The sequence below is a fragment of the Hypanus sabinus genome, chromosome 22 (genome assembly GCF_030144855.1).
Source record: "Hypanus sabinus isolate sHypSab1 chromosome 22, sHypSab1.hap1, whole genome shotgun sequence".
NCBI lineage: Eukaryota > Metazoa > Chordata > Chondrichthyes > Myliobatiformes > Dasyatidae > Hypanus > Hypanus sabinus.
In genome coordinates this window covers 55537980-55553414 of record NC_082727.1, presented here as the reverse complement: position 1 = coordinate 55553414, position 15435 = coordinate 55537980, and the positions used below count along the sequence as shown (strand labels likewise).

The window sequence follows — 15435 nt, the reverse complement described above, 5'->3', positions numbered from 1 at the left end:
CATGACCACTACCTCACTACTTTTATATATATATACACACACACACACACACACACACACACACACATACATACACACACTATAATTCAGTTTTTTTCTTTCTGATGTTGTGTACTGCATTGCACAGCTGCCACAAAGTTAACAAATTTCACAACGTATGCTGGAGATACTAAACTTGATTCTGATTCTGCCTTAATGCATGCCCTTACAGCCCATTAGAAATTAATAACATATGATTAGAGGCCAAGCATTATAGAAACAAATTCTTCCAATTTATTAGAGTAATAGGATAGATAAAGATGTAAGCAGAAAACACAAGGGTGAGAACAAAAAATAAACATAATGAATAATGACACTTTCAAGTGCTCACATGGAAGATATAAGGAACAAGAACTCTGCACCGAAAAAGCTTTAAACCAGTGAAGGATAGTAATGAGGTGAACATTCTAGATATGTTGAAAACAAATAAATCACATGACTTTGGTTACTTAGTAGAGAGTACATACAGAAAATAACAACTTAAAACCAGAATGCTGTATTACAGTTTTTGAAAGTCTGAACTAAAACACAATCAGAGACCAGCTGAGCCATACTACCCTTGATCAGATCATCTTGTTCAAAACAAAAGCTCAGCCACTCTAGTTCTAATAAAAGATCACTAAATCATTGATGAAGTATTGACAATCATTTAGAAGGCATTAAAATCCCTAGTAGCTTCAGGTACACTCTAGCAAGCATTGCATTTGAATTTTTTTCCAAAATTTGAGTGAGAAATGATCATACAACTTTCAATGTTCTTCTTTCTTAAGTTACAAATACTTTTTCTTGATCACTATACCCATTCTTTATGCACAGTGAAACTAATTCCAATCCAATTTAACTGCAGCTTTGTTAAATATGACAGCTCAAATCAAGGTTTTCTAAACACAAGTCACATAAATGTACAGTCCCAATGAAGGGTCTCGGCCAGAAACGCCAGCTGTTTATCTTTTGCAGAGATGCTGCCTGGCCTGCTGAGTTCATCCAGTATTTTGTGCATTTAGTATTTCCAGCATCTGCAGATTTTCTTATGTTTAATTGTTTTCCTATTATTGTTACATTGCTCAAACAGATAAATTGTTTAATCAGCTGTCTTAGTTTTTGGGGAAAATAATACTAAACCATATTAATTAATTTAACTTAACTGAGTTTTGATGATAGATTTTTTCCTTAATTGCAGTATATAAATAATGATAAAAAAGTAATATTTGCCCAACCCAGCCTGCTTAAAATATCCAGGCAAAATATTTAATTGTGTTAATTTTAATTCATGTAATCATGAACTGGAGTATTCAAACAAGTTTTGATGGAGAGACAAATGAAGGACAAAGAAACATGGACCAGTGAGAGTTAGTGTTGCTTTCACATCCATCACATTTATGGGAATTGTTCAAGGAGGAAACAAATCTCACAGATTAAGGCTAATTAGAAGCAGTATATACTTATATTTTGGCAAACCGCCGAACATGGTGCCATACATGCTATTAGCCTAAAGGGCTGGAGGCACTAAACTTGGTTTCTGGAGTGAATCAAAAATTGGCTCGATCAGAGGAAGTAAAAGGGGAGCTTTTTTTTAAAATGCACTCAAACGTAAGAAAATGATTAGCAGAGTATCATTATTGTCAGCAATGATTTGAAAATGGAAATACAAACAAAACTGTAAATAAAAACACAGCAGGGGCACAGCAAATTACAGGAAGCAAGAGCAAATACCAACCAAATGAATGATTGTGCTTGGTAACGTGCAAGTTATTCACAGCACACCAAGGATAATGACCAAGAACACTGCTGGATAACATGTTAAAACCATAAATGTAACATCAGAGAAGTGATAAAACAAAATCACTATATACAAGAGACGGCACAAATTGGGAAGGATGACTGTAATGTGAATATATTTTATGCCAGATCAATTTTGATCAATAGTACTCATTGATTTTACAAATGGAAATTCTAGGCCTGAGTGTCCAAGCTTACACATTTTGAAAAAAAAAGGTTCATCATTTGCGATCTATTTATTGAAGTCATTAACTGACAATGAAACCTGTTACTTTCTCCATGAGCACTGCTTGATCTGCTGAGCATTCAATAATAATGTAAATAGTAACCCATAGATGTTTAACCCTCAAGAAAATCTGTCTTTTCAGGCTTAAACTACATTTAGTTTATGTGATGAAGATGGATTATTCCCAATACGGTTGAGCTTCAGTCAATAAAATAAGCAGCATGTCATAACTAGTATCAGTAGCTTTTACTGATCAATACAGCACGGCATGCATGAGCTACATAATAGAAATCCTGCCTACACTCCCACAGCAATGTAACTCTGGTGTCATTCTATCCAGCTACACTGTCTGGAACAAAAGCTGAGACATAAGATATATTTTTGCAATACATGGCACTTCATCGCATCAGAACGTACTATAAGGTCTCTTTTTACTAGACTGGTCTGTAATTAATCACCTTGTTAAAATAAAAGAGACCATTATTCTAGGTTTGAGTTAAACAGAAATTGTACTTGGACTTTTACTGTTCTCCACAGTCTTTTGGGCAGACGCCTAAGATAAACAGTTACTTTCAGATCTAACTTATTTCTTATAACTGAGATACAAAATAGATAATTTAATATTTGTTAAATCATAAAACTTCAATATATGGAAGTCAGAAGATAATCTGCTCCTGCTTATGTACATGTATATTTATAGTCTCAACTGGGCAAACAGTCTTTATAGCTTGACAATACCGCAAATCACCTGTGAATGCACTCAGTGGTGGACCTGTTCCCTTGAGTACCTGTCATGAATTAATGCATTCAAGTGACATCTCTTCAAACAAAGCCCTGACTGAATTCAGAGAGAAGCTGCTGTGTTCTAATTTAAAAGGAACAGTTTTAATAACTTATCAGTAAGCAACAGCTACCAATTTATCAAGATTTAGCATGCATAAACAGTGTGCACAATATAAAACAAATAATTCAAAAGCTAAGATCTTTCAACTCTCTCAGCACTCCTTTTGGTACATTCTTTCCTTTAAACAAAAGCTTATAATAGAAAATGAACTCAAAATATTATCACATGCACACGCATGTATTCTTTGGCCTGAGTGCTCAAATTTTCCATTCATGATACACAAAAAAAGTAACCAGTTATGAATTACTCAGATTTTCAAGATCTAATTGAGTTTACAAAGTTGACCAACTGACCATACTAGCAAAGAGTCTGCCCAAAATTGAAGTCGGTGAGAAAGAAGGAAAATCTAATTGACTGGAATCAAGAAAAATGGTTATGACTGTGGCTAGTCAATAACTTCACAGAAGTCACAGTACGATTTCGTCAAGCAATCACATAAATGGTGATTGTAAGAGTCACAGCCTGGGTTTTCATGAAATAAAACACTCAGATTGCCCTCATGAGTGGAAAACTTCTACATTCTGGGATCTTGAAACAACACAGGAAAATAGTTAACTTGATGGGTGCTCCATTTATAACCATAGTCATTCTCTCTACCAATGGTGCAATATAATTGCAGTGAATACAATCTACAAGACGCACAGCAGCAATTCACCAAAATTTCTTTGACAGAATCTGCCAAATGCAGGACTTGTTTTCAAGGTATTGAGAGAGCCGGGAATATAAAGGTATTTACTTCATGTAACAAATACCCTAACTTGAAACTATATAGAAATATTATCAAAAAGTTAATTTAGTGTTTTGTCTGAGCTTTTAGAACTCAGCGTCACTCTAAATGACTTTTTAATTTGTCCTAACCTAATTAATTGAAAATATAGTGGTAAGTCACCATGCTGAATAGCTAGAGATTTCTCAACCAAAATGAAAGCTCATGGTCCCTCCTGTGGATCAAATTGATAATAAACTTGATAACTCACAGCAACACACACAAAATACTGGAGGAACTCAGCAGGCTAGGCAGCATCTATGGAAGAGTAAGCAGTTGATGCTTCAGGCCAAGACCCTTCATCAGAACTGGAGAAAAAAGATAATCAGTCAGAGTAAGAAGGTAGGGGGAGGAGAGGAAGAAATACAAGGTGATAGGTGAAACCGGAAGGGGGTGAAGTAAAGAGCTGGGAAGTTGATTGGTGAAATAGTTAAAGGGCTGGAGAAGGGGGGGGATCTGATAAGAGAGTACAGAAGGCCATGAATGAAAGAGACATGGGAGGAGCACCGTAGGGAAGCGATGGGTAGGCTAAGAGATAAGGTGAGAGAGGAAAAAGGGGATGGGGAATGGCTGGGCTGGAGGGGGTTATTACCTGAAGTTTGTGAAATCGATGTTCATGCCACATCTGGTTGGAGGCTACTCAGATGAAATACCAGCTGTTTATCTTCCAACCTGCATGTGGCCTCATTGCGACAGTAGAGGGGACCATGGTTTGACATGTTGGATGGGAATGGGAAGTGGAATTAAAACGGGTGGCCACCAGGAGATCCCACTTCTTCTGGCATTTAGTCTGATGGCCAAAAAATTCAATTTTGTTTTCATCAGGCCATAGAACCTTCTTCCAACTGACTTCAGAGTCTCCCACATGCCTTCTGCAAATTCTAGCCAAGAATTCATGTATTTTTCAACTTTCTCTTTGCCATTCTCCCATTCAGCTGTGACTGAAAAAGCACCTGAGCAACAGTTGTATGCACAGTCTCTCCTATCTCAGCCACTGAAGCTTGTAACTCCTCCAGAGTTGTCATAGGTCTCTTGGTGGCCTCCCTCACTAGTCCTCTTCTTGCACGGTCACTCAGTTTTTGAGGACGGCCTGCTCTTGGCAGATTTACAGTTGCGCCATAATCTTTCCATTTATCGATTAGGGACTTAACTGTACTTCAAAGGATATTCAGTGACTTGGAAATTTTCTTGCCACCATCTCTAGATGCGTGCTTTTCAAGAGTTGCTTGGACTGTTCTTTTGTCTTATGGAGTAGTCTTTGCTAGGATACTGACTCACTAGCGGTTGGACCTTCTAGACAGTTATATTTTCACTACAATTAATTGAATCACCTTGACTACACATGGTGATCTCTATTTAGCTAATGTGACTTCTAAAACTAAATGGGTACACCAGTGATGATTTGGTGTGTCATATTAAAGGGGATGCAAACAATTATTTTGTGTTTTATATTTGCAATTAATTTTGATCACTTTGTAGAGATGTTTTCACTTTGATATGAAAGAATCTTTTTCTGTTGATCAGTGTCAAAAAATAACCAAATTAAATCCACTGTGACTGAATTAAAGCAAGAAAACATGAAAATTTCTGGGGGAGGGCAATACTTTTAATATAGTGGATAGTGGGTGACCTATGATAGTAAAGTATTGAATGTCAAGAATCAGTGATACAACTCTCCCTGGCTGGAAATTCTCAGTGCCTGGTTCTTTTGTGACACTAATGTCATCTGCCACTTCTCAGTCCCTGTCTGAAAATTGTTAGGTGTGGACTGTTTCATTGTTGAATAGTTGCAAGTGAAACTGAACCTTGGTCAACCATCAGCAAACCTCCCCATTTGTGATTTTGTAATGGAAGAAGCGACTAAAGACGGTTGCATCCAAGATATTGTCCAAGACTCTTCCAGTGATTAGCTTGAGGTTGGAATGATGTGACTAAAAATATATTAAAGATCTTTTTCTATTTTGAATCAAATGGGCTATCTAGACATTAATCCTTTTATTTTGCAGCATAGTGTCCATAAAGTCCAAATACAATTTAAATCACCAAACACAAAAACACAGTAATTCATCTTACCTTCAATTATTTTCACATAAATTTTATTTGAACTATTGACCTGGTATTAATATTCTGATCAAATGGTTCCGGTACAAATGAGCTTCTATGTTTCTCATAACAGATTCAAATGAAGACACAGATGGCATCAAAATTGGCCTGGAAACTCTACAGGACTGATTTGCTACTTAAGGGAAAGAAGCACAGAGGCTACTGCAGGTCTAGACAGCATTCAATATAGGACTTCAGGACAAATAATAATTGTTGAATATGGTACAGTACACATAATGTACTTTTCACTGCAGTGTATTAATCCCAACATTATGTAAAGGGGGTTTCTTCTTTTTTCTTTGTTACTGTTGGGAAAGGGTTTCCTTTTGTTAACTAGCAGGAATGCTAATTTACTGATAACGAGAATGGTATTCCTTTGTAAACCAAATGGGGATTAATGTTCTTTCTTCTGAGTCTGTAAGCTTTTGTTGACGGGCTTTTGGGCAGATCGGCGTGAGGGGGTCGAGAGAGAGGACGCAATGCTGTAAATTGAGCGAGGATCGGACCCCAAAAGGGGGTCCGAGGCTGGGAGGTACTCCGAGGAGGGGGGATGAAGCGAGATGTGCTTGGTTGACCACTCGGCGGGTCCTGAGCTGCGAGTCGAGGAGTTCGGAGGGGATCGAATGGTGGCCAGAAGACTTCAGTAATTGATCTCCAATGGTTGTGCACGAAGTGGTTTGGACTTTGATAAGTTTGGCACCTTTTCTTTATTTTTTTTCTCTTCATATATACTGTATCGTTATTAATCACTTAGTTATAGTAACCTTTATAAATTGTACTCATTTAATCGCATGTGGTGTACTGTCTGTTTTTGGGCGAGGCGGGGACATCACACAGTATCCACACCAGCTGATTACCCAGTTTGGCGGGGCCGAAGACTGCTCCCCCTAGACGAAATGAGCTGAGCCAGCCTGATGCGACCCATGGGGTTACATTGTGGGGTGCTCGTCCGGGGTTGATTTCTGTGGAAGCTGTGTGATCACCCTTTAAATTGTGTCTGCGGCAAAGAGCTGGTGTGCCTTTGTGGGTGTGCGATTGCTGGTTATCACTGCGTGTGTGTTGGGTGGGGTGGCTGCTGTTGGTAGCCTGGAGGTCGTTGTTCGAGTTCCGACTAGTGCTGACGAAATGGTGGTGGGACCATGGGCTGTCCGTACTGTTTGGAGAGTGAGGAGTGACAGGTTGGGATGTTTCAGCAGTGGTGAGCTCCGCCCGGTTGTTGGAATAATGTCCAGCCCTAAAGGGGCGGAGGCATGGGCGGAGCGGACCCCTCAGTTGTTGGGTGAGTGGCAGTGCTTGGCTGAGGAAAAGTGACAGGGATGGGTTTAAAGTTTGAGTAGGCGGGCTGGTGACTTTGTTAGAACTGTCGGGCGCAATTACCTCGAAGTGACCGCTGCCAGTTCTGGGAAAGTGTGGGAAAATGCGTGTGGTTCGACTGGAAGTCAAATGCCGCAGCTGGGGGGGCTTATCATATCGGTGGCAGGAGATTGGTGGGAAGTTTTTAGGGTATCCCTTTTTGCCTAGGGGGGCAGATAAATTGCTTGTGGTGCCAAGGGGATCTGTCAAGGGGATCAGTTGTTCCGTTGATTCGAGAGATGTCGGGAAACTTAGAGGAGGCCCAGTGGGGGAATGGCTTGGGGTCTCTGGGGGAGCACATTCCCAGCAATGTACCAAGGAACTCCTGAAAGGAACAGACTCTATTCCTGAAGGCTTAGAGGGGCCACGCGCACAGGTGTTGTTACGGATGGATGGAAGTCAAGTTAAAGCCATCCTCGGCACCGGGGAGCCGGTTAAGCTGCTGTACAGTTTGTTTCATAATCGTTATTGGAAGCATTTACCCTTGACAACATTGAGGACACTGGAGATTCGGGGTACCAGTGCTGGTGATTATCCAGACAACGGTTGTTGGTCAGTGAAAATGGAGTTCTTAGAGGCAAATGTGGAGGAGACTGAGGTTCATGCTGATGTGTTCGGACTCTGTTGAGACGGGCAGCGTTTCTGTTCGAGAGAGAACCAATATCCTGCTGGTGCGCTTGGGGGCCTGCCCGGAGGAGGCGGGTGAGCGCTGTTTGGAGGCATTGTTGATTCACCCAGAGTTTCGAGCTGCTTGTGCGGACGTGTGTAGCAGCATTGGGCTGATACCGAATTCAAACAAGAGCCAGTGGTGGTACGGCCTGGGAGAAGTATCTGAGGGTGAGACCCTCTTTGTGGACGCTGCGAAATACCACGAGGGAGGGGAGTTGACTGCTGAAGACACCTCGGAGAGAGAGAGGTTGCGGCAACTGGCCCCTACAGCCGTGGAAGACGTAGGCAGCGTGTGTGTGGATTATATTGCGTTGAAGAGGCGCACTGTCAGTGACCAGAATATGGCCCTGAGGGCCGAAGAGGCGATGGCCTGTTTGAGTGGTGCGATGTGGTTTAAGGTGCTGGATCTGAGGAGTGGATGTTGCCAGATCCCAATGAGTGGGGCCGACAAGGAGAAGACGGCCATTATAAATTCCCTAGGAGTCTTCGGGTCCGAAAAGATGCCACAGGGCATATCTGGAGCCCTTGCAACCTTCCTGCAGGGCAGGTGGAAGATCATAGGGGATGTGTAGGTGTTTGGAGTTTAGGTGTATGTGGATGATCTCTTGGTGTTTGGATTTGCCTCAGGAGAATATGAAGTGAGGTCGTTGCAGGAGCAGCTGAGAACTACCGAGTTAAAGTGTTTTCTGGACACGTGCCAGGGCTGGCGAAGGTCGCAGCTCGTGAGTGACTGTCTCTACGGAATCAAGTTTGAAATGAAGACGGAGAGACTGGAGCAAGTGATCTGGAACCATTCGGAAGACTTACAAGTTGGAGAGAATGAAGAAAGTTGTCTAACTGAGGGTAATAGCAAACTGAGAACCCGGAGAGGGGAGTTTGCGGAGGTGAAGAAATTACAGACAAATCTCAGAAGAGAGAAGCGGAAGCTTGAAGGGAACCTGAAGATGACCTTTGACAGTTCAAATGAAGTGCAAAACCTGAAAGTTGATCTGGAAGAAGTCATGAGGAAGAAAAAGCTGGAGAGAAGTGCAGTGAATACTGAACAGGAGGCTGAAGAGACTGCGGGAGCAGTGCAGGCCACGAGTTTCCGTTTGGAGAAGATCAAACAGCAGCTACTGATCACAGAAATGAGGAAGACTACAGATTCGATGGATGATGTGCTGGATGTGTGGTACATGCTGCCTTTTGCTGACTTTCCCTCGATTGAGGAACAGACCTTTGGCCCTTCTCCCATTGAGTCAGGTGTAGTGGGGAGAGTTAGCTGTGTGCAGTGTGGGGCATGAGTGAGAGGTTGAGAGAGGAGTTGGTAGTGGGCCCAAGATATCCCCAGTTGTGTCCGAGCCTGAAGGGTTTAGGTGAGGGGGTACGGAGGTCTCAGAAGGGTTAGGGAACTCCCAGATAGTTGGCCTAAGTAGCGCCTGAAAAACAGGGTGTGAGGTTTACTGTGTGGGGAGGAGATGTCACTGTTTGTGCTTGGGTTACGGTGTGTTGGCAGGAAAGGTGGCGAGTTATTTAGTAGTCATGAGGACATGACTTTTATTTGGTGGAGGGAGAGTGAGTTTTTTCTTTGTTACTGTTGGGAAAGGGTTTCCTTTTGTTAACTATCAGGAATGCTAATTTACTGATAACGAGAATGGTATTCCTTTGTAAACCAAATGGGGATTAATGTTCTTTCTTCTGAGTCTGTAAGCTTTTGTTGAGGGGCTTTTGGGCAGATCGGCGCGAGGGGGTCGAGAGAGAGAGGACGCAATGCTGTAAATTGAGCGAGGATCGGACCCCAAAAGGCGGTCCGAGGCTGGGAGGTACTCCGAGGAGGGGGGATGAAGCGAGATGTGCTTGGTTGACCACTCGGTGGGTCCTGAGCTGCGAGTCGAAGAGTTCGGAGGGGATCGAATGGTGGCCAGAAGACTTCAGTAATTGAGCTCCAATGGTTGTGCACGAAGTGGTTTGGACTTTGATAAGTTTGGCGCCTTTTCTTTATTTTTTTTCTCTTCATATATACTGTATCGTTATTAATCACTTAGTTATAGTAACCTTTATAAATTGTACTCATTTAATCGCATATGGTGTACTGTCTGTTTTTGGGCGAGGCGGGGACACCACACAGCATCCACACCAGCTGATTACCCAGTTTGGCGGGGCCGAAGGCTGCTCCCCCTAGACGAAACGAGCTGAGCCAGCCTGAGGCGACCCAGGGGGTTACAATTATATCTCTTTATCTTTGTTTAATCATCTCCTACATGTAGCATTATCAAAGGTCTTTTGAAAGACCAAAAAGATTGGTGTATACTGATCTACAAATTTGTCCAACAATTCTTTCATAGATGAAACTGACTCTGGCTAATCATTACATCATTTTCCAATTGCCTTAATAATATATTCCAACACTTTCCTTGGCATTTGCTACCTTTATGTTTGGGAACCTTTCTTGGATCTGAGATTTGGAACATACCAAACAATGTTATCTCTATAGCCACTGCCTTCAGAAGCACGGGTAAAGGGTCTCAATCTGAAATTTTGACCCACAGATGCTGCCTGACTGGCTGTGTTCCACCAGCCTTCAAAACTCCAGGATGCCAGTCATAAGGTTCTAGTTCATAAGGTTCAATGCTTTTCACTCATTAATTTTTCAAATACTAATACTTCTCCATCAGTGTTCATTTACATGTGCTCCCTGGTAGGATTGCTTCCTATTAATACACAATAATTGGGGTAATGAGATGCCGTGAGCTGTAGGACAATGGTTTCAAAATGGTAATTTAACCAATGAGTCAGCTCTGCATAGAAACTGATATAATAATTTGCCTGTTCTACGTACTGCAAGTGGATGTCAACAAGCCATGCTCCAGCCCCCTTACTAGATGGGGTTTGGCATGCTGAACACAAAATGCTTTCTTCTATCTCATTTTCTATTTCCCCTCCATCCTTTCAATTCATTAATGCTAGTCAATACCGTAGAATAGCGGTTAGCGTGATGCTATTACAGCTCAGGAGGTCCTGGAGTCTGGAGTTCATTTCCAGCACCGTTCTGCAAGGAGTCTCTGTATGAACTCCCAGTGTAATGCGTTGGTTTTCTCTGGGTGCTCCATTTCCCTCCCACAGTCCAAAAAAGTACTGGGTAAGTTAATTGGTTCTGTGATCAAGATAGGGTTAATCATGTTGTGGGATTGCTGGGCAGCATGGCTAAGGGTGGAGGGGTGCTGTATTGCTAAATAATAATGTCATAATGTAATACTCTGTAAATTATCATATCATGGTTTTGAATTGTTGTTAATCTTCACAACTACACGAAGCTACCAGCACCTTGTGTTGCTACACTTAATATAGCTTGTGCGCCAATATACAGTATAAATTATATACTTCCTTATTATTTCCTTTCCTCAATTATTAATCACTTTTAAAAGCTCTTGGATATTCACTTGAAGAGCCATGAATTGCAGGGCTACAGAACAAATGCTATGAAGTGGGATTAGACTGGATAATTCTTGTTTAACTGGCACAGACATAATAGGTCAAAAGGGCTCCCATATTGTTAATTTTCAAGCACCACGATTTTGCAACAATGGATAGGAAGTGACAGTGCAGCCAAACAAAACATTACCTTGTACTTCATTTTAGGACACGAATGGATGTAGAAGCCCATGTAATAATAACACAGAGCGGGAACTGTCTTCTGTAGCTCAGTTGTAAAAGCAACTTCCCTAAAATAAATCATAGTACACAATCAAAATCAATGGGTATTTAAGTGTGTTATAAGCAATAAAAGGGTTATTCTTGAGCTATATTTCTCTTAGTTTCAGCATTCTAAACATCTTTCTCTCTTTAATCCACTCCAACCATGCTAGGAGAATGAAAAATAACAAAAGCATTTTAAAGGACACAGCATTCAGAAAAGCATCAATGCCTAACAAATGATGCTTCTATTTCAGCACCATCTCTACAAGTAGCTGATCTGAAATTCAAACAGCCTGCGATTAAAGACCCCATTTAGCAGTTTCTAGTTAATATTCATGTATCCTGATATTTTTCTTAACCAGAGATCATCATCCCCAGCTGGGTAGAAAACAACAGAAAAGGCAATAATGAAAGCATTTTTCTCCTTTGTGTTTCAACAAGCAAGAGAGAAGACTTCTCAGGCGCAAAACTAATTCATATGCAAATATACCACCTGCACAAATAAAAGTATAAGCATGCGTCTTAATCGAAACTTGGAATTTTAACAATGCAGTCAGTTGTACTGATTGGAAAGAAAAGAATGAAAAAGTGCTTTCTCAGTTTGAAGTACTACATACATATGGAAGAAAAATACATATTATATTCGAACATTTTATTTTAAATTGCTGTAGCCTGTTTTTTCAGGGGCCGGCTCTCTAGAGAGCTTACTTTAATAACCAGCAGAATTCAAAATACTCTTGGTAACTGGAAGCAGTCTCATGTTAAAAAAAATTAATTATGCCACTAGGTAAGAATTAAATGCAAGAAATTTTTGATTTGACAATTTTAATTTGAGATCAAATGTTTTATCGCAAATTCAGATTTAGATCCTAGCTGGAATTGGACAGTTATCTGGAGAACTTCAGCATTTCTGAAACTTTAAGTTTCAAGCAAGTGTTCAAGCTTTTGTGTCAAAGTTCCCTTTGATAATTACAGCTTTTTAGAGTGAGCACACAAAGTCACAGCAGCAAACTTTCCAAATGCAAATCATTAGCTAAAAATTTTCATTTTATTCTCACCATGATAATGAGTCATGAGTGAAAATGTAGTTCCATTTAGAACAGTCTACTAATCTAAATCATATGCACATTAACAAATAGTATACAGCCCTTTCAGTCCTACTGAAATGTGCCTGCATTTGTGTTCCATGTATCACTTCTCCTATCACATTTCATCAAATTCACTGAACTTGGCATACACTGCTCCAGCACATGCCCATTTAGTTTCTCAAGAGTGATTTTGTAGAATGCCTATGAGATAGCTTTGAAAGCAGTTTGTAGTTAGTTGAGCCTACTAAGGGAACAGCTATACTAGATTGTGTGTCATGTAATGAACCAGAGGCGATTAGGAAGCTTAAGGTAAAAGAACCCTTAGGAGGCAGTGATCACAATATGATTAAGTTCAATCTGAACTTTGATAGGGGGAAAGTAAAGTAGCAGTATTTCAGTGGAGTAAAGGAAATTACAGTGGTATGAGGGAGGAGTTGGCCAAAGTAAATTGGAAGGAGATGCTGGCAGGGATGACAACAAAGCAGCAATGGCTTGAGTTTCTGGGAAAAGTGAGGAAGGTGCTGGGAGACCTCAGTCAGTCCGGATCGGAAGCAGCATCTCCAACACCATCACACTTAGCACGAGGCCCCCCAAGGGCTGGGTGCTCAGTCCACTGCTGTTCACTCTGCTGACCCATGACTATGCTGCAACATGCAGCTCGAACCACATCATCAAGTTCGCCGATGACATGACCATGTTGGGTCTCATCAGCAAGAACGATGAGTCAGCATACAGAGAGGAGGTGCAGCGGCTAACAAACTGGTGCAGAGCCAACAACCTGTCTCTGAATGTGAACAAAAGAGATGGTTGGGTTGATTTCAGGAGGGCACAGAGCGACCTCTGGCCACTGAATATCGACGGCTCCTCAGTAGAGATCGTTAAGAGCACCAAATTTCTTGGTGTTCACTTGTCGGAGAATCTTACCTGGTCCCTCAACACCAGCTCAATCGCAAAGAAAGCCCAGCAGCGTCTCTACTTTCTGTGAAGGCTGAGGAAAATCCATCTTCCACCTCCCCACACCCATCTTCATCTCATCTACAGAGGTTGTATTGAGAGCATCCTGAACAGCTGCATCGCTGCCTGATTCAGAAATTGTAGCATCTTGGATCGCAAGACCCTGCCGCAGATACTGAGGTCAGCTGAGAAGATCATCGGGGTCTTTCTTACTACCATTATAGACATCTACACTACACGCTGCATCTGCAAAGCAAACAGCATTATGAAAGACCCCACGCATCCCTCATACAAACTCTTCTCCCTCCTGCCATCTGGGAAAAGGCACCGAAGCATTCGGGCTCTCATGACTAGACTATGTAACAGTTTCTTCCCCCAAGCCACCAGACTCCTCAAGACCCAGAGTCTGGACTGACACCAACTTACTGCCCTGTACTGTGCCTATTGTCTTGTTTATTATTTATTGTAATACCTGCTCTGTTTTGTGCACTTCATGCAGTTCTGGGTAGGTCTGTAGTCCAGTGTAGTTTTTGTACTGTTTCATGTAGCACCATGGTCCTGAAAAACGTTGTCTCATTTTTACTGTGTACTGTACCAGCAGTTATGGTCGAAATGACAATAAAAAGCGACTTGACTTGACTTGATAGGTATATTCCAAAAGCAAAAAAAAAACTCAAATAGCAAAATAGTACAACCATGGGTGTCAAGGGAAGTCAAAGCTAAAGAAAAATGAAATACAACAAAGGGAAAAAGTAGCGGGAAGATAAAGAATTGGGAAGCTTTAAAAAACCTACAGATGACAAAAGATAATCATTAGGAGGGAAAAGATGAAATACAAAGGGAAGCTAGTAACACTATCAAGGTGGATAGTAAAAGCTTTTTCAAGTATATAAAAAAATAAAAAAGATTAGACTGGATATAGGGCTGCTAGAAAATGAGGCTGAAGAATAACACTGCCAGTTGTTGAAGGGTGTGAAGGGAAGAGAAGTGAGTGCCATTACCAATGCAAGGGAGAAAATGTTCAAACAGCTGAAAGACCTAAAGGTACATAGGTCACCTGAACCACATGAACCACACCCCAAGGTCCTGAAAGATGGAACGGTAGAGATTGTGGCGGTATTAGAAATGATCTTTCAAGAATCACTGGACTCTGGCATGGTTCCAAAGGACTGGAAAATTGCAAATGTCACTCCACTCTTTAAGAAAAGAGGCAGCAGAGAGGAAATTATAGATCAATTAGCCTGACCTCAGTGGCTGGGAAGATGTTGGGAGTTAATTGCTAAGGATAAGGTTATGGAGTACTTGGAGACACAAGACTAGATAGAATAAAGTCAGCATGGTTTCCTTGAGGGCAAATCTTGTCTGACAAACCTGTTGGAATGTTTTGAGATTAGAAATAGAATAGATGAAGGGGATGCAGTGAATGTGGTTTATTTGGATTTTCAGAAAGCCTTTGACAAGGTGCCGCATTGAGGCTGCTACCAAACTAAGAGCCCATGGTGTTACATAAAAGTTACTGGCATGGTTTGAGCATTACCTGATTGGTAGGAGACAGCGAGTGGGAATAAAAGGATCCTTTTCTGGTTGGTTGCCAGTGACTAGTGGTGTTCCACAAGGTCAAAGTTGAGACTGCTTCTTTTTATGTTGTATATCAATGATTTAGATGATAGAATAGATGGCTTTGTTGCCAAGTTTGCAGATGATACTAAGATTGGTGGAGGTGGAGGTAATGTTGAGGAAATAGAAAGGCTTCAGAAGGACCGACAGATTAGAAGAACGGGCAAGAAAGTGGCAAATGAAATACGACATTGGAAAATGCATGGTCATATACTTTGGTAGAAGAAATAAATGTGCAGATTATTTTCCAAATGGGGGGGAA

The 15435-nt window shown here is 41.3% G+C and overlaps 1 protein-coding gene and 1 long non-coding RNA gene across 9 annotated transcripts in view; one reads left to right on the top strand and one right to left on the bottom strand.

Moving 5' to 3' along the window:
* Positions 1 to 9901, top strand: part of LOC132379640 (uncharacterized) — a 51158-nt gene extending 41257 nt beyond the window's left edge. Inside the window, exon 2 of the long non-coding RNA XR_009507498.1 lies at positions 5891 to 9901. This is a non-coding gene — a long non-coding RNA (uncharacterized LOC132379640). The remainder of the gene's footprint in view (positions 1 to 5890) is intronic.
* LOC132379637 (arginyl-tRNA--protein transferase 1) overlaps positions 1 to 15435 on the bottom strand; it is a 153458-nt gene that overhangs the window by 61609 nt on the left and 76414 nt on the right. For 6 of the 8 annotated variants that reach the window (XM_059947802.1, XM_059947797.1, XM_059947795.1 and 3 more), the window contains one exon: positions 11441 to 11540. The exons of the other annotated variants lie outside the window; for them this stretch is intronic. In XM_059947802.1, the coding sequence (XP_059803785.1) occupies positions 11441 to 11540 (100 nt within the window). The remainder of the gene's footprint in view (positions 1 to 11440; positions 11541 to 15435) is intronic. 8 annotated transcript variants of the gene reach the window in all.